At 50.3% G+C, this 18,576-nt stretch overlaps 1 protein-coding gene across 6 annotated transcripts in view; it reads left to right on the top strand.

The window, feature by feature from the left end:
- The window catches only part of ECT2 (epithelial cell transforming 2), a 1,267,500-nt gene that overhangs the window by 490,670 nt on the left and 758,254 nt on the right, over positions 1-18,576 (top strand). For 3 of the 6 annotated variants that reach the window (XM_069618729.1, XM_069618730.1, XM_069618727.1), the window contains exons 12-13: positions 10,247-10,469; positions 10,558-10,674. In XM_069618729.1, the coding sequence (XP_069474830.1) occupies positions 10,247-10,469; positions 10,558-10,674 (340 nt within the window). The remainder of the gene's footprint in view (positions 1-10,246; positions 10,470-10,557; positions 10,675-18,576) is intronic. The other 3 variants (XM_069618731.1, XM_069618732.1, XM_069618728.1) reach the window with 1 other exon arrangement.

The raw sequence follows: 18,576 nt of genomic DNA, 5'->3' as shown, positions 1-18,576 counted from the left end.
CTTACTGCCATTGAGGCAGACTTTGTTTACAGCGCACCATGAATTGCGGACAGTCGGATATGAGTGAGGTAGAGGAGGGGGCTGAGGGTAGCCTGAAGGAGAGGTGCGTGTCATCCGCATAACACTGGGAATTGGAGATGAAAGTGGCAATCACACGTGACAGGGCATCCATGTAGACCATGAAGAACCAGGGGGATAGGTTAGAACCCTGGGGAACACTGCAGGTTGAAAGAGTGATAGAGAGAAAGGACCCAAGTTCCAAGATGCGACCCCTACTGGAATTATTAAATGCACGTTGGATACAAGTGTCTGGGAGTTTTGCGGACAAGATCTCTCAACAAGGAGTTCGGCTTGCGATAGTATGTTGGGGGTGCGCTCCCACATCGCCCAGGGGATGGGATTTCAGAACCTGCTGTACCAGAGATGGTCACCACGGATGCCTCTCTAGCAGGCTCACACCAGACGTCTACACGCCAGAGGTCTCTGGCTTCCGGAGGAAAAGGATCTGCACATCTACGTCCTGGAGCTACGGGCAGTGTTCTGGGCCCTCGGGTCTTTCCTGCTGTCTCATGGGCAAGGTGGTGAGGTCAGACCCCCGAATGATCTTTGCCACAGTGGCGAACTCCAAATGCCAGACGTTTGCCAGCAGATTCCACCAACTGAAGAGCTTGGGGGGTGTGTTTTCCTTCCAATGGAAAGGTATGTTTCTGTACGCCTGCCCCGTTTCCTCTCTTGCTACGTGTCATCAACCTCCGGTCATGTTGCCAGTACTTCCAGATCTGCTCGCCAGAGCGGGAGGCCCAATCCTTCATCACAACCCAGTATCGCTGAACCTGAAGGCATGGCTCCTGCAGTCTTAGAGTTTGGAGGCTATGAGTTCCCAGCAGACTGCAGGAAAGTCCTTGCCAAAGCCAGGGCGTTGTCGACTCAAGTGTGAGGCCCGTACAGTGGAAGCATTTTGCCATTTGGTGCTGGTCACAGAAGATTACTCCTCCTGAGGGTCACGGCTCCACAAATCTTTCCATGCTTCTTGTCCTTGGTGAAAGCTGGACTGGCTCACGCATCCCTCAAGGCACACCCGACCGCATCTCGTGCTCCACCTGATCCCCAGGTAGACCCTCACTGTGGTCCCACAGACTCGTCAAGAAGTTCCTCAAGGGATTTTTATGTTCTTTCCTGCCGGTGAAGGCTCCTTCTCCGACATGGGAACACAATTTGGTTCTGACGAGGCTCATGGGGGCACCCTTCGAATCTATGCATCAAGCCCCACTCAGGTTTCTCTCGTGAAAACTTCTTTCCTTGTGGCCATCACCTGTGCTAGATGTGTGTGGTAAATCCAGGCCCTGTCCTGCAAGCAGGAGTATCTGACTTTCCACAAATCGAGGGACACACCCCTCGTTAATGCCAAAGGTTCTGTTAGAATTCCACCTCAACTACCCTTTGGTTTTTCCCGTTTTCTTCCCGAAACCTTTGCCGGAGACCTTGCATTTGTTGGATGTTTCTCATGCCTTGAAGTTTTACATGGCGCACACAGATTTTTTGGAAGACTTTGCAATTCTTTGTTAACTTTAGACCTGTGAATAATGGGAAGGCCTTGTCCAAGGCTTCCATCTCAAGATGGCTCTCTAGGTGCATCATGCACTGTCATCGGCTGGCTAACCGTCCTCTGCTGGTCCATCCGAGAGCCCACTCCAGAGCGATCACTGCGATGACAGCATTCCTGTCTGTTGTGCTCCTGCTCGACAGCTGCAGGGCTGCGACATGGAGGTCCATGCATGCCTTCATGAGAGATTCCAAGGAGTAGTCCAGAGTTAGCCAGGCAGTGCGACGCAACCTGTTCGCCTGAGCTGAGTCTGTTGCAGTGGGAAGAGTTTACTTCTGTTGAGCATGTCCATGCCAGACCCCGTGCTGGAGAAGGAACAAGTTACCTATAACTATTCTCCAACATGGGTCTAGCATGGATTCACATGCAAACCCTCCCTCTGGCCCTTCTGCGGCTCTTCTTGGTCATACTGCCACTTTCTCCAGCATGGGGTCTGGCATGGATTCACATGCTCATGAATATTCCCCGTCAGGCTGGGAATCCTCGGTAAAGAAAAAACCAGTATCAGTTTCGTTTCTGATCTGTCTTTCGTAGTAATAACCAATCACTGGTCTCTGCGTCATACTGACCACAGCCAATGACTGCCCTCTACCTAAGCACCGCCTCTGGCAGCCATCTTCAGATTTTTACCGCACGTTCATGTGTTGGGATCCTCGTGCTATTGCTCTCGAGCGTTAGTGCTATTTTTTCGCGCTTTTCACAAAAAACTTCGATTCTTCGGTCAAAAGAGCCTCAAGCTCCACCGATCCTACATCCGATCAACGGGGACCCGTGTCGGATTCGTCTGTGCCCCTCAAGGGTGAAGATTTCGTCGAGCTACACTTCGGAGGACTCCAGAAGCTTCTCAGGCCCGGTCTCGGAGATGGCCCAGGAGAAGGGAAGCTCGACGCCCGGAAAGCTGTTCAGGGTCTGCCCTGGATGCCAGCTGCAGAACGTCTTTAAGGAGGACGAACACTCTTTCTGCCTTTACTGCCTTCATGAGGACAAAACGCACGTGGAAAAGGACTGTGCGTTTTGCGGCAACATGTCGGAACGGACCATGAAGGACCGTCATCAACGTCTCGCCAACTGGCTGGAGGGTAAGAGCCCGTCTGGCGAGAAGAAGAAATCCGAGCGGTCTTCTAAGACCTTTGAGGGCGCCCCGGCGACGGGGGGCCCAACATAAGGCCAAGCACCGCGAGTCCGCTGGCACCGGGAGCGCCGAACGGTCGGGCTCTACGGGCGCCAGGCAGGGCGCACCCTCCCCGGCGCCATCAACCACGAGCCAACGCTCTGGGTCGGGTAAGAGGAAGGCCGAGCACCCGGCGAAGCTCCTGGAGAGGCCCCGGTCGAGCTCTAAGGCAGAGGAGGAGCGTGGCAGTGCCCCCTCCCTCAAGGATAAGGCGGTGAGCGCACCTAAGGTGGTGAAGGCCTTGATCCATCCGACCAAGCCCTCTATCGAAACGGTCGCGGCGGCCCTGGCCCAGCCTGTGGAGGCTGCACCAGTGGTGGCGACCTCAGGGCCCAGAATCTCCCTGCCTCCTCGGAGGGAGTCTTCTTTTGTGCCCATCGATAGGACCCCCGTGAAACCCTCCGTGGGGAAGAAGGGGGGGCAGGGCGTCGTCGTAGATTCGGCCTCAACCTCAGAAGAGGAGCTGATCGAGGTCTTAAGCCACGGCCTAGGCGTGGAACAAGACCAGCCCGTCGGAATGGGCCCCGACGCAGGTGACGACGACGACGACATCGTCGAGGATACCGACGGGGCCCCTGCTCGCCCGTCGGATTCCCCTCTGCCAACGCCGCGAGAAACTCGGCGGCCATTTTGTTGGCCATACAGTCCTTACGCACTGAGATAAGGACGAGGCTACCGTTACCGACGGAGGAACCTCTCCCGTCGGGGGATCCAGAACCGGGACCTTCTGGTGTTCCCCCTACCAAGAAAAGAAGGATCCATCCTCCACCTCCTTTTCAACCGTCGCGCCCCGTCCAGCCCTCCTCCCCATCCACCCGAGGGGATGATACGGGGACTGACACGGCAGCGACGGGTACGGACGACGAGGCATACGACGAGGATTTTCCGTCGTCGCCTCCCACCAGGGCTTCTCCGCCCGACGAGATCGGATCTTTCCACTCCATGATCTCCAGGGCTTCCGAGCTTTTCCAACTCTGCCCTGAGGAGAAGAAAAAGGAAGGCTTCCTTTATCAGCGGCGCGAGGCCAATAGGAAGACGGTCCTCGCAGTGCCTCTGTTGGACGACATTTGGGATGAGGGCCTTTCCCTCCTCAAGAACCCTTCCACGACGCCAGCTAGAAGAGACCGGTACGAGAAGAAGTACCGGGTCCCAGACACGGCCCCCCTATGCCTCCGGGCGCAGCCTACCCCGGACTCCGTCGTCTCCGCGGCAGCCAGGAAGAAAGCGGGGGGGGGGTGCGGCCTCCACATCGACTTCCCCGCCGGACGGCGAGGGAAAGAAATTGGATACTATGGGACGTAGAGTCATCTCGTCGGCAGCGACGACGATTAAAGCGGCCAACGCCTTGGCTATCGTTGCCCGCTACGACAGGGAGCTCTGGTACAAGATGGCTCCCCTGCTGGATTTTCTGCCGGACGACAAGAGGGCGGAGGCCCTTGAGATCCTCCAGGAAGGTGAAGTGGCTTCGGACCACGCCATCACCGTGGCGACGGACATCGCCGACGCGGGGTTCCGCCAGCTGGGCAACGGCGTTTGCCTTCGACGTCGTGGATGGCTCAAAGCTACGGACTTTCGGCAGGACGTCCAGACCAGAGTCCTGGACATGCCCTTCGACGGGAACAACCTGTTTGGGAAGACGGTGGACGATTCCCTCCAGGCCATCAAGGCGGATACTGAGACGGCCCGGGCCCTTGGAGTCCTGCAGCAACGACGGACGCCCTTTCGGAGCGGCGGAGGCAAGGGCGCCTCCAAAGGTTCCGGCGGCGGTTTCTCTTCCTACCGTCAAGCGGCCCGCTCGTCGTCGCAAGAGGCCTACAGAGGACGAGGCAAGTCTAGCGGACCCCGCCGTCATCGCCAAGGAGGTCAAGGCGGCAAGGCCGCGTCCAAGCAGGATTGAACCGGCCGTGGGGTCGGGCCCCCACCGAAGCACCCCGGTGGGAGGCCGGCTGGCGGGCTTCGTCAGCGTGTGGGAGTCCATCTCCACCGACCGTTGGGTGCTGGACGCCCTGGCCCGGGGCCACGCGCTCGAGTTTCAAAGAAGGTGCCCGCGCGTCCCCCCCGTGGCCAGGAAAGAACTTCACGTCCCTCAACTTCTCCTGGAGGTAAAGGCGATGCTCAGAAAGGGCGCCATCGAACTCGTCCCAAAGAGGCTTCGGGGCTCCGGAGTCTACTCGAGATACTTCCTCGTGAAGAAGAAGACGGGAGGATGGCGCCCCATCCTGGACCTGCGACGTCTGAACAAGTTCATCAAGGCGCAGAAGTTCCGGATGGTCACCCTCCAGCACTTCCTGGGTCAGCTGGAGGAAGGAGACTTCCTATCGTCGTTGGATTTGGAGGATGCCTACTTCCACATTCCCATCCTAAAGGGGCACCGCAAATTCCTCAGATTCATGGTCCAAGGGCGTCATTACCAGTTCAAAGCCCTTCCCTTCGGACTACGGTCGGCACCCAGGGTATTCACCAAGTGCCTCGCACCGGTGGCGGCGCAGCTGCGCCGCGAGGGGATTCACGTCTACCCCTACCTGGACGACTGGCTCATCCGCGCCAAGACGAAGGAGCTCGCCATGGTCCACACAGCAAGGACCGTCCAACTCCTCACGGACCTGGGATTCTCCGTGAACTACGCCAAATCCCACCTGGTGCCCGCGCAAGTCGCACTGTTTGTGGGAGCGAGGCTCGACAGTGTCCCTTCTGGCCTCCCCGTCGGAGGAGAGGACCAGGACCATCTTGGGCAAAGTGCAACGGATGTTGGTGGCCGACGCGGCCAAAGTGAGATCCATCAAGTCCCTCCTCGGGATGATGTCTTCCTGCATCTACCTCATTCCCATGTGCAGGCTCCGGATGCGCCCGTTGCAAGAATTCCTGGATGCGCGCTGGATCCAGACGACGGGCAGCTTAGAAGAAAGGATCAAGCTCGACGAGAGTTTCCGACGAGCGATACGGTGGTGGGGCACCCGCGCGCATCTGACGGCGGGCACGGACTTCCAGACCCCAGCCCACCAGGAGACTGTGACCACGGATGCCTCCCTGGAAGGGTGGGGAGCGCACACCGAAAATCTGCACGCGAGGGGACTCTGGCTCCCGACGGAGAAGTCCCTGCATATCAACGTCCTGGAGCTCCGTGCAGTGTTTTGGGCCCTCAGGTCCTTCCTTCCGTCCCTGAAGGGCAAGGTGGTGAGGATCTTCACCGACAACACCACCACCATGTTTTACATCAGGAAACCGGGCGGAACCAGGTCCCCAGCGCTGTCCAAGGAGGCGCAGGACCTGTGGCATTGGGCCGTCGCCCAAGGGATTTTTCTGGTGCCGTTTCATCTGGCAGGGATAAAAAACACCATCGCCGACTCACTCAGCAGGGAGCTGCGCTCGTGCCACGAGTGGGAACTACGGCAGGATCTAGTGGATCGCCTCTTCCGACGGTGGGGCACACCCCAGATCGACCTGTTCGCGACGGCGACGAACTCCAAGTGCCGGAGGTTCGCCAGCAGGTTTCCCCAGGCGAGGAGCATGGGCAATGCCTTCTCGTTCCCCTGGGAGGGCCTGTTCCTCTACGCATTCCCTCCTTTGCCACTGCTAATCCGGCTCGTCAACCAGCTCAAGAGGTCACGGTGCAGGATGATCCTCGTCGCACCTGCGTGGCCGAGGCAGATATGGTTCCCGGACCTTCTGGACTTGTCAGCGTCCCCGCCAATCAAGCTGCCGGTGGACGCGGATCTGCTCTCCAGGGAAGGAGGCGCCATCCTCCACCACGACCCGAAATCGCTGAACTTGCAGGCCTGGCTCCTGCAGCGCTAGAGTTTGGAGGATACGACATACCGGCCGACTGCAGAGAGGTTCTTGCAAAGGCCAGGGCGTCCTCGACTCTTAAATGCTACGGACACAAATGGAAGAGGTTCTCTGTCTGGTGCCACGCACAGAAGATTAACCCTCTACGGATTACGGCTCCCCAAGTACTGCCGTACCTGCTGACGCTGGCCAAAGCTGGACTGGCACACGCGTCCATCAAGATTCATCTGGCTGCGATCTCCCGATACACCAGAACCACGGGGCGGACGTCCTTGTGGTCTCATCGTCTGGTGAAAGAGTTCATGAAGGGACTGTTCAGATCGTTCCCGCCGGTGAAGGCTCCGGCCCCGGCGTGGGAGCTCAACGTGGTGCTGACCAAGCTCATGGGACCTCCGTTCGAGCCTCTGCACTCGGCCCCGTTGAAGTTTCTGTCATGGAAAACAGCGTTTCTTGTGGCCATCACCTCCGCACGACGGGTGGGAGAGATCCAGGCCCTTTCCTGCAAGGCCCCGTACTTGACTTTTCACGACACGAGGGTAGTGCTCAGGACGCACCCCTCCTTCATGCCCAAGGTACCGTCGGACTTCCACCTCAACGAACCCTTGGTGTTGCCTGTATTCTTCCCGTCGCCTTCGTCGCCGGCTGAGAGAACTTTGCACTCGCTGGATGTGGCTAGAGCGCTGAAGTTCTACGTGGACCGCACGAAGTGTTTTCGGAAGACGTCACAACTCTTTGTGAACTTTGGACCTGTCAATCAGGGGAAGGCTCTCTCGAAGGCTTCCATTTCCAGATGGCTCTCCGGCTGTATCATGTACTGTCATCGGTTGGCAAACCGACCGCTGCCTGGCCGTCCGAGAGCCCATTCCACCAGAGTGATCGCAGCTACCACGGCGTTCCTTTCTGGTGTGCCCCTGCTGGACATATGCAGGGCTGCTACATGGAGGTCGACGCACACCTTCACGAAGTTCTACGGCGTCGATTGGGATTCCAGGGAGGAGTCCAGGGTCGGCCAAGCAGTGCTGCGCAACCTGTTCGCCTGAGGTGAGCCTGGTGGGGAGGTAAGATGCTTAATGTTGAGTTTGATGCAATGCTTAATGTTGACCCTTTGCCACCTCCTGTGGTTGTGCATGTGTGTACTGCTATGTATTCTTTATTCATGAGCATGTGAATCCATGCCAGACCCCATGCTGGAGAAGGAACAAGTTACTTACCTGTAACTGTTGTTCTCCAGCATGGGTCTGGCATGGATTCACATGCGAACCCTCCCGCCTACCCCTCTGCGGCTCTTCACTTGGTCATACTGCCACTTCACGTGCTTCCAAATCTGAAGATGGCTGCCAGAGGCGGTGCTTAGGTAGAGGGCAGTCATTGGCTGTGGTCAGTATGACGCAGAGATCAGTGATTGGTTATTACTACGAAAGACAGATCAGAAACGAAACTGATACTGGTTTTTTCTTTACCGAGGATTCCCAGCCTGACGACGGGGAATATTCATGAGCATGTGAATCCATGCCAGACCCATGCTGGAGAACAACAGTTACAGGTAAGTAACTTGTTCCTTACGTGCTTACCAAATATGAAGATGGCTGCCAGAGGCGACGGGGCTTAGGGAGAGGACTGTCATTGGATGAGGGCAGTGTGACCAGACGGCCGCGATTGATTTAGAGAAGAAATACTTTTAGAGTGAGTGACTTATGATTGTGTCTTGGTTAGTGTATAGGTATTTGGCACTTACCCGCGCACCCCTGGTACCTACCCATGCAGTTTTTTTTTAACTCGCCTCTCTGGCGGCTGAGCAGGGAATTAATCGCTGGAATAATGCGCTCATGTTAATGCAGGCGTGGCCTATTCTAATGAAAATCGCCTAGCTCCCGTGTTGGAGCACGGTGGGAATCCTCTCCAATAGGGTGCTATTGTTAAATGTGCCAGTGGGGCGCGTTTAATAACAAAAGGGTGCATGTCCCGCCTTCCCCCACTACGCCAGCTCGGGGAAGCCCTTGAAAGACTCTCCCGAGTTGGCCTGGCAGGGCCCTAATGGCGCACTGGAGGGCTATAGTGCTCCAGGTGGTTTGCCGCCATGGCCTAAGGCCAGCCCTGGGTGGAGGTCACACATCTGTTAAATATCTTTTTTTAATAGGCATGATATTCCTTCTAACCCAGTAGACACTGAATTTTCAAATAATGCTGGTGTCGAGAGGAGAGGGGTTTTATCCAACTTGACAGTTGTAAAAAGGGAATACTCGATGTCTCCAATTGGTCAATTTCCTCACGAACCTGTTGTAGCTCTTGATCAATCCCAATGTATGTACCAGTAATTTGTTACTTCGGGATCTGTTGGCCGAATCGGCTAGCCATTCACTTGTGATGTTTGATGCAACAAGCATTTGCGTATTTGAATTAAGTAAAGGATTATTCACCGGTAACGATTGCTCAAAAAGTGATGCACAGTTAGTCAATAGATTGCTTGGGAGGGCCACTGTGAATATTGTAAACAGGGGAGGCCAGTGAGTGACATTACCTGAACAGTGATGAACGTGTTTAATAAGTGCACGTTGTAGCGAACAAAAGGGTAGGACTTACCGTCAGACATGGTAGGACACGGTTCACAACTCAAACTGCTAAACTGCTCAACTGCACTGGAGCGCATTCACTTCTGTGCTCCCATACTGTCCGGGCTCAAGAAGTAGCTCCTCCTCACGACTAGTGTTAATCACACGTCTTCCCCATGGAAACAGTAAATGCTGCTCAGTTGCACTTGCGTGCCTGTGCTTCTATAACATTTAATGAAAAAATGTCCCTTAAGTACTTTTTTGGTGGGGTTTCTTGGAGCTGTTTCAAGTTTGACTTGAGACCACTCCTTCCCTCCTCCCCACTCCCCCAAGCCTTATATTAATATTAATATTTCAAAATTGATTTAGTTAAGGTTTGTTTTATTGAAAAGATCTTTCAAGAAATGTTTTAAAGCAAACTTTTTCCCGAGGCATTATTCGAAAGCTATTTCACAAGCTAGCTCACACATAACCACTAAACTCCCGCCCAGAACCAACACAAACCTCAATCTGCCCCGTTAACCCTACTTGTGCATCATGTCAAGACAGACATTAACTGGTCTGTATGATTTATGATGCCAACAAAGTTGGATATGAACGAGATGGTAGATCGTGCAGGTGTTTACCAGTGGAGACGTTGTGTTGTGGTACCATGCACCCCTTTCCACTAAATCTTATACATTCAAGCTCCAAAAGCTTCCACATCACCATCCTGGTAAACTTCCTTCAGTTCTTGATCATCTTGGTGCCTCTTAAACCAGCACTAAACATGCGAACTAGTGGGCGCAAGTGCTCTGGCACTAAAGTCTTCAAGGGTATTGGTTTTATTTTCATTAAATCTTATGGAGAAAGGTCGTCACATCCCCGTTTGTCACCATGTGATGCGTGAAAGGTTCTAAATTAATCTTAAGCACTGTTCTATTACGTGCAGGACTAATTGGCTCTCCCTGTCACAAGCGCCTACTAGATCCTGCTGTTGGAACATCCTTTACCCGTCAATCTTTGGGCTGCATATGCACCAGTCCTGGAGTCGGCCCTGGACTTAACGTGTGAGGTGTGGCGAAGGACCCGAGGCTCTTGCAGTCTCGTTTGGGAAGTGGTCATGAAGTAAACTATTGTTTTTTTTGTTCTTTGCAGGTTGAAAGTCCAGCGCTGAAGAAGTCCGTGTCCATGCTTTCGTTGAGCACGCCGAACAGCAACCGCAAGAAGCGTCGCTTGAGAGACACACTCGCTCAACTGAATCGGGAGACGGACCTATCGCCGTTCCCACCCCGCAAGCGACCCTCGGCTGAACATTCCCTGTCCATTGGGTCCTTATTGGACATCTCGAACACTCCAGAGACTGGAAAATTCCCTTCAGGTATAGCCAATCACGTGACCGGAAACGGTTTACTGTAGCTTGCTCCCGCTCACCCAAAGTAATTAGCTTTCTTTTTCAAATTGTGCAGGGAGCAGCGTAGGAACGTGGAGTGCATGCAGTGATAGAAGACAGGGCAGTTGTCTGCAGAGCCGTAGATGTAGTCATTCGAGGAACAGCAGGACCATACAGTACAAAATCCCAAAAAGTAATAAACTGCTGGATAGTGGTTTGACTTAGTAATGTATGTGCCTCCTATAGCTATTGGACAGAATCTGCTCATACTGTACATGTTTAAGAACACCTTCAACTTTGTAAACTTAACCTTTCCAGTAGTAGAAGCAATAGAAAAGCACAAGTGTTGTCTTTGTCATGGTTCACAGGACAATTGAATAAGCAAGGGAAATGTTATTGTTTGGACACATTGCGCATTCAGTTATACAAAATCCCAAATTCAGCACGCTGTAGTGTTTTTTTTCTTTTTTTTTTCTTCCTTTCATTAGTTAACGGATTTTTGTGATCTACTTTTAAGGCGACTGCTTGCATTAAATTACTTTCTCCTTGGGGATTTTTAATTAATGCTGAGCTACCAGTAAAAATGAGTTCCTGATATCACTGAAGGTATGTGATCTGTGTTTCGGAAAAACAAACGTATACCAGTTGCCCGTTATTTTGACGCAGTTAATTAAGTGATCATAGGGCAGTAGATCATGGACACTACTAGGAAACACGTATTTGGGTGACAAATACTCTATATCCTTAGATATTGGCCCTTCTCGCAAACAGATGCTCTTCTTTTGACTGAGCGTCTCCATTGATCTAGTGTTTTTTCGGCTTTACTTGACAGTGAGCCCCATCTAGTGGTTTCATAAATCACCCACACTTTCTCTGTTGCAAAACCTGTTTCTACAGTTTGCCCTCGCCAGCAACCACTACGTTCGATTTACTGTTTGCTTTGCAGCAATGAAAGAAAACCTTTTTGGTGTATTAACGTTCTCCTATTTTCGGCACATTCGCAGACCCTCACACGTCCTATACCTGCTTGTTTAATGGTCAGCTACTTATTTTATGTGCAGAGGATTGCTGTTGGGGAATATTTCTTTTAGTAGACTTCCCACACCTTTTTATAGGGACCCCATCATATGTATTTTGTCATTCTGACCCATTTAGTAGTCTTTCTCAATCTTTCCAACGCACTCGTTTTGTACCCACTTTAGTCTTTAAGGCCACCCAGTGCCTCCCATAGGCTGGAGGACCCTGGCTCCCATGTATGTTTCTTGTATAACACTACTATCTCTTAAGAACCGAGCAGAGAGTCTTGTTGTCTTACTTTAAGGGTACTTGTTTAAACCACTGTAGCATAGACATGCTGGTGGCAGTGTTCCTATTTTTACACATTGTGGGTGCTGTTAGGGAGTTTTGTGAAGTCCACCCAAAGGACTTTATACGACACTCTACTTGCAAGGCAGGTCTCCAACTTCTAGTATGAATCTGTACCACTCAAGGTTTTGCTATTTGTAGTAGAGCAGCCCGGCTTTGGGAAGAACTTGTAGCATGTATATGAATTGGGGGAGTTTTCCTGAAGTCCCACTTGGCGGTAAGACTTTAGTAAGCTATCCCAGTTGTTTGTCGATCCCCAACACTTATCAGTCTGTACTACTCAGGGACCTTGGTTGAGTGGCAGAGCAGTCCGTCTTATCAAGAGGAAGATGTGAGCTGTAGGTAAGTACACTGAACCCAGTTAGAAATGCACCTCAAAGAAACACTTGCACATAAATGTATAGTAAAATATAGAATTATGTTTAAACAAGAGTCACTCTTAAATACTTAGCACAATAAACCAATTCACAGCTATACTTTTAGATAATTTCAAAAGGCCACTTTGTTGCTCAACGCTTAAATTGTTACAGGGGTTTGACAGTCTACCGTATTAACGCACACCAACAAAGTAATACGGTAATTGAATGAAGTTGGCAAAGACACATATAAGAGTAATTTTTGGGACGGAACACAGATGGTTAGTGTAATCCTAGCATAACTTAATGTTTTAGAGGCAGTTTCTTCGTAGAACAGGTCTTTTAAAGTCCAATACGCAACCCTAGCTAAAAGGCAATTCTGTGAGGCTTAGTCTTGAAAAGCAGCAGAAGTCAATTGTTCCTGTGGATACTTTCTAGTCTCTAGAATAAAAGATGCAAGAAGGCTTAACCAACGTTGGAGACCCTGTTAAAGGACTCGCTAAAGGGACACGAGCAGCGGCTTGGGTCGGAGGTAAAAGGTAGTTGTCCTGGGCACCTCTACATGCACTCCAAAGCTCTGGAGCGACTTTCTGGAATAAGGTAAGCATTACCTTTTTCCCACAGTACCTTTTTGTTAGAAGAAAGTTTGTGGCTGAATGCTCCTCGATTTTGCAGCTCTGGACCCGAGCTCTGGATTCCTTGGTCTGATGAACAAAGGCAGGACAATGGACAGGATCTCTCGGCAGCAGTCTCGAGGGAGGGACAAAGCTTTAATCAACTTCTCTGGTCACTCTGCGAATTTGGTGCCTTTTCTGCAGCACCAACAACGGATGTGATTCGCCCAGTCAATGTTCTTCGGTTCCTGCAGTCCTGCACTTTGTTGAGGGGACTTGGACGAGTTGGATTGTATCTCAGGCGTGTCCTTGAGGTCTCGGCAAGACGAATGTGGCTTATCCACGACGAGGCACTCAATGGGCAGCTGGTCTCCTGGAATTGGGGTTTCTGCAGCTCTGGAAAGTCACAGGACCTCGGGAGATGGCTTAAACTAAAGTTTGTCTTGGGACTGGTTGTTCTCACCTGTTAAAAAGGGAAGGAGTTGTCCTCTTCAGATTTCTTCTGTCGCATAGAAAACGGGGTCAGGACAGCAGTGGTCTCTTCACGATGTTGCAAAGGGTCTGCAGGCGTCACTGGGCGTCTTCTTAGTTTAATTTAGCTTCCAGTGGTCGACTTGCTCGTCACTTCAGCAGCCTTGCCTTTTATCCAGTTCCAGCACTCACTCCTCTGCAATTTTTCTCAGCAGTTTACAGAAAGGGGCGTATGGCTGGACACCAGTGGGAGCTGGTCCCATTCAGGCACTCCAGCAGACAAAGGAAAGGGAGGCTGGAAAATTCCACCCCCCCACTTCCTGCCTGTCTGCCCAGACACTAGGGAGCCTAGGCAGAGACACCCAAGGGTTCCTGCCAAAGGCAAAACGCACACAGGCCTCCCCCTCCCAGAATGGTAGAAGAATGGCTGACAGAACACCCACGCTAGAAATGTCGAAAAAAGGAATCCCCCAACTTGGTACTTGGGTGCCCCTATTGTGCACTACCGAGGCTATGGACATAGACTGCGGTAGAAAAATCGCACAATAGTTGGTAGAGCACATCCACTGCCACCAGCCATAACTAGGAGGTTGTCTGTGACTAAAACATCACAGTAGCAGAGAGAAGAGGGATACTAGGCATCCCTTTGGCACTCCGCATAAGGTGGTGTGCCATTCTCAGCTATGTTTTTGTAGAGATACGAAGTATCGCGCCATCCTTAAGAACTGTAGTTACTCAGGATGAATAAAATCTCAAAGGAGGACCATAAGGGTCCCCAGCAACACTGCGCATAAGGAGCTGTGTGCTGCAATAGTAAAATACTGATGCCTGTAAATGTTATGGAGGAAAGTAGACTCCACAAGACCGGTAAAACACAGAACAGTGTTCCAAAAGACAGAGCCTGTATGAATTTGAGTGGAAAAAGGCTCCACTCCTTCAGTATTTCAGAATAAGGTCCAGAAGTCCAGCAAGCAGTGCTGGAGGTCTCACTAGGAGAGACAATATGGTCCAAAGAAACACTTAGACTTATTTATGTAAAGATTATTGTTTATTATATATGCACACAGCTCAAGAGAATTCTTTAGAAAGGCAAGTACGATCACAATAAGCAAACAGAATATAAAACCAATACAATACGTTTGGTAAGTAAAGCCGTGTAAGACTTGTAGAATGGCAGTATGCCAGCCCAGGTACGTAAAACCACTTTGTAGTAAACCTTGTTATACTTATGGCAGTAAGCAATTCAAAGGCGAGTAAGAACTTTGTAAAACTTTCTAGGATAGTTGACACAATTCTAAGGTAAGAACTTAACAATTGCTCTTCAGAATGTCCTTATTGGGTGAGTTATAACGTTGAGCGATTCAGTTTCAGGAATAACAAGGTCAACGTGCTCGCTTTGGAAGCAAGACGACACGGAGCACAACAGGTTTGATCCCTGGGTCCGCACTTAGAAACCTCTGGGTATTAAGCGTGTTATAAATATCGTATCATATCATACAAGACCAACAGAAGCAGTTACACGCTTTACGGAGCCTGTAGGACCTTTGCAATACTTTTCAGAATGACAATGTAATTCAAAAGTGAGTAGTAACTTTGTAATATTCTATAGAACAATGAACAATTCAAAGATGCATAAGAACTTGATTTCAGATCCTTGTGGCAGAGACCACACCAACACAAGGTAAGTTACTAAGCAATCTTTTCACAGAGCCTAGTACCTGCCTATCTAGTTCTGAGTCTCCTCAGGGTCAGTTTGGCGGTAAAGGCAGGTACAAGCTGTATAAAAGTTCCTGTGAAAATCCTCTGTAGCAGTTAAAAGTTCTTTTGTTAAAAGGGTTCAGGGACCTTGGAGGTGGCTCCCTGCATGTGTTCCAGCGTTGGACCTGGGCGAGCGAGAATGGGCAAACTCCCAACTGCACAAATTACCCTCCTAGCTACTCAGGAGCGACGGAACAACTCTAGGTAAGTATTACCTTGAGTTCTGGATTACCTGACAAGTGAACATGAAGCTGGATGCCGTCACACGGTAGCGGGTGTAAACCCGATCTCCTGTTCTTTGGTTGTGGTGACGAAAGGAGGGACTCTGGATGGGATTTCACAGCAGCAGTGAAGAGGGGACTCCCAGCAAAGGATTCAGCATGCTCAAATGCGGATCCATGGATTTGGTGCCTTTTCAGAGCCCAGTGAAGAATGGTTCTCGTCTGGTCGATTTGCTTCGCTTGTCGCTTGCTTGATCCTGCACTCTGGTGTGGGGACTTTGACTGCAATCTTGCTTCTGGAGGTCCAGCAGGAGTCAACCAAAGTTTCAAGAACATTCATTCTTTGGGAAGACTATGCACTGCAGGATGGTCGCAGTCCCCAGGGTATTGGCGGTTTGCCGACCAGGAAGGTGCAGCAAGTGGTGGGATGGCTCAATTTGCAGGTGGTCGTGGGACTGATTATGAGCACCAGTACATGGGAGGAAGTTGTCCTTATTGGAGCTTCCCTGTCGATTAGAAAACGGGATCAGGACAGCAGCAGGCACTTCAGCAGACTGCACTGGTTACTGGAAGAGGCTGCAGGCGTCTCTCTCTGGTTGTCTTCATCTTCGATTCTTCTGTTCTAGTAGTCTACTCGTCTTCAGTTTCAGGATCCAGGCTATTTATCCAGGAACCCAGCCAATCAGCACTCATGGTACATTCAAACTTTGTCGGGGTGGGAGGAGGGGTGGCTGTCCTTTTAGGACAGGCACCCTCCCAATTGGAACCGGTTCCAGGAAGGTATGCCAGAAGACAAAGGATTGCAGAGTTTGACGCCTTCCTCGCTTCCGGTCTTCCTACATTGGAGACTTGACAGGCTTTCCAAAGGATTCTCACCAAAGACAAAAGTCAAACCAGTACTTCCTGCACCCAGGACGGCAGACGGACCAACACACAAGAAATGGCTAATAGAATACAGCCACCCTTTTCGGTCAATGTTGACCCTTCTGTGCATCACCGGAGCTGTGAATACAGCCTGCGGGTAGAAATAACATGTTGGTAGGACACGTCCACTGCCACCAGCCATTCAGTTATTCCTGTCACTGTAATAGAAATATTACAGGAGCAGTGAGAAAGGGGATTCTATGTAACCCCCTTGGCACTCCACATAAGGTGGGTTGTGTTGATCTCGCAATAGAAAATGTCGAACGGATAAAAAATATCCCCCTACCCTTGGGAACTGTAGTTCACACGAGGAAAATAAGAGTATACAAAGGGCTCCCAGCAGTACTACACAAGGTGCTGTGTGCTACAAAAGGCAATTACAGATGCCCTATAAAATATGGAGGGAAACATGACGCCATAAAATAAGTTATGATAATGAACTAGGGTTCCCATAGATGGAATAAAATATGAGTGGGAAAAATTGTCCCACTTACTCAGAACAGACCAAAAAAATCCTTGAGTCCGGCAAAAAGTGCTGTGGGTCTCGCAGGTGAAGGAGATTTGGCATAGAATTGAAAATTCTACCTAACCGGTGCACCTTCGTTTTCTGTCGGGTAGCCATTTGACGGGTATAGTGGCCAAACTATGTAAGCTTGTTTAAGCCATTCTCTTGACTCACTGGCCTGGGTAGGAAATGGCCATATATTGTAGTTATATGCATGCTGTGGCCAGAACTCCAGAAAGGAGCCTTTGTGTCCCCAAGTACTGCTTTGGTCTGCACAGGAAGTCCTAGACACCCTAATGCAAGCCTGAGGGATGTTATAAATGTACTTAAGCTCAATATTCACGATTGGCTACCCCCTAGTTATGAACGTTGCAGGTCATGTGATGGGTGGCTGTGGTAACTTTTATCCCAGGTTTCTCTTTATGAAGAGGATATCTGAACCCGTTGACTTGGTGAGGAGGGGAATATTATGCAAGCCCTCAGACCTATTAAAATAAGGCAACACTAGTGTCATGCATCTATCCCTAACATAAAAACAAGTTTTGAATAGAATTTAATGTAGCAACGTTTTGGCTTTTAGGGCAAGTTGTTTTGACACTGATAGACATGTACCCATCTGTTAATGCAAGAGGGTCCCTCTAATGACACTCTGATATATTCTCTAAAGTTTCTCTGACTTCTTTTGTTGCTGAAGAGAATGCCCTCATCTAGGCAATCGCAGACTTACATTAAGGAATTCTTTGCCAGATGTGAGAGGTAATGCAACTTATTTGTAACGCGCCGTAGCCTGTGGGCATCAGGGCGCGGAGAAAAGATAGTCTAGCAACATTGTGATAAGAAAAGGGAGATCTAGGATAAGTCAGACCTAAGAGAAGGTGGTCTTTAATGCTTTTTAAAATGCCGGTAAGGTTCTTTCGCGGCGCAAATTTACAGGCATCTAATTCCATGCAGTGACCGCTTTTACCAGAAATTACCTTTCTTTTCCTCTAACTCGGCGGGATCTAGGGCATATCAATCCCATGGAGTCTTTCGATCTGGTGTCGCTAATTAACTCTTGGACAGTGATGATTGCATTAAAGCAGATGAAAAGGACTTTGCTGCAAATGTCACAAACTGGTCTAAGACTAATGGGGAAACCCCTTGGACATTCCTACGAAAAGTCCACCCGCTCCACTTGTGGTAAAAAGGCAAAATCAGCCAGATGTGTTTACTTGAACAATGCCAGCCTTTCCTGATCTTGGTATTTCCCTGAAGCATCAGCTTTTGATACCCTTAATATTGATCAGTAGAATTCAGAGAAAGCCAGACAAACTAATTCTTGTGCAAAGGATCCTGATGCACTTTATTACAACTTCATCATAAGGGACGGGTCACTGACCGAAGACTAACATGGTAATACAAGTGGAATGCCAACGACTGCTAGTCTTCTGGTTTCTTCTATTTGTGGATTCACTTCCCCTACTTGATTAGATAATGGCTATATTGGGAGACTTTTGGCGGGACCTCTCAACATGTTAAATTAACTAAAGTTGGATTTGAGTGGGGTGGAACTAAAGTAAGTTTTTCTTCAAAAACTACTTGGATCATCTCTTTACAACCTGGTCAACCCTTTAAAGCTCGATCATCCAGAACTGTCCAAACCATGTGGCACAACTATGGTCCTTAAGTCTGTGTCAAGGAAAGAATGTACAACTGCTCCACCTGAGGTTTCTTTCGGTGCCTACTAATGTATGGTATATTAAAGTTACCCCAGAGGGTGGTAGTAGATGGACATTGTCTGTACGACTCCAAGAAGTACTGCATTGAAGAGACCTCGGACATGGACTCAAACCTTCCATCTGCGTTCCAGCTCTGCTATGTGTGTGCTGGTTAACTAGTTAG

The sequence above is a fragment of the Ambystoma mexicanum genome, chromosome 10, assembly GCF_040938575.1.
Source record: "Ambystoma mexicanum isolate Mex_15411 chromosome 10, UKY_AmexF1_1, whole genome shotgun sequence".
Taxonomy (NCBI): domain Eukaryota; kingdom Metazoa; phylum Chordata; class Amphibia; order Caudata; family Ambystomatidae; genus Ambystoma; species Ambystoma mexicanum.
Note: the sequence above shows the minus strand (reverse complement) of the source record. Positions and strands in the feature narration are given on the sequence as shown.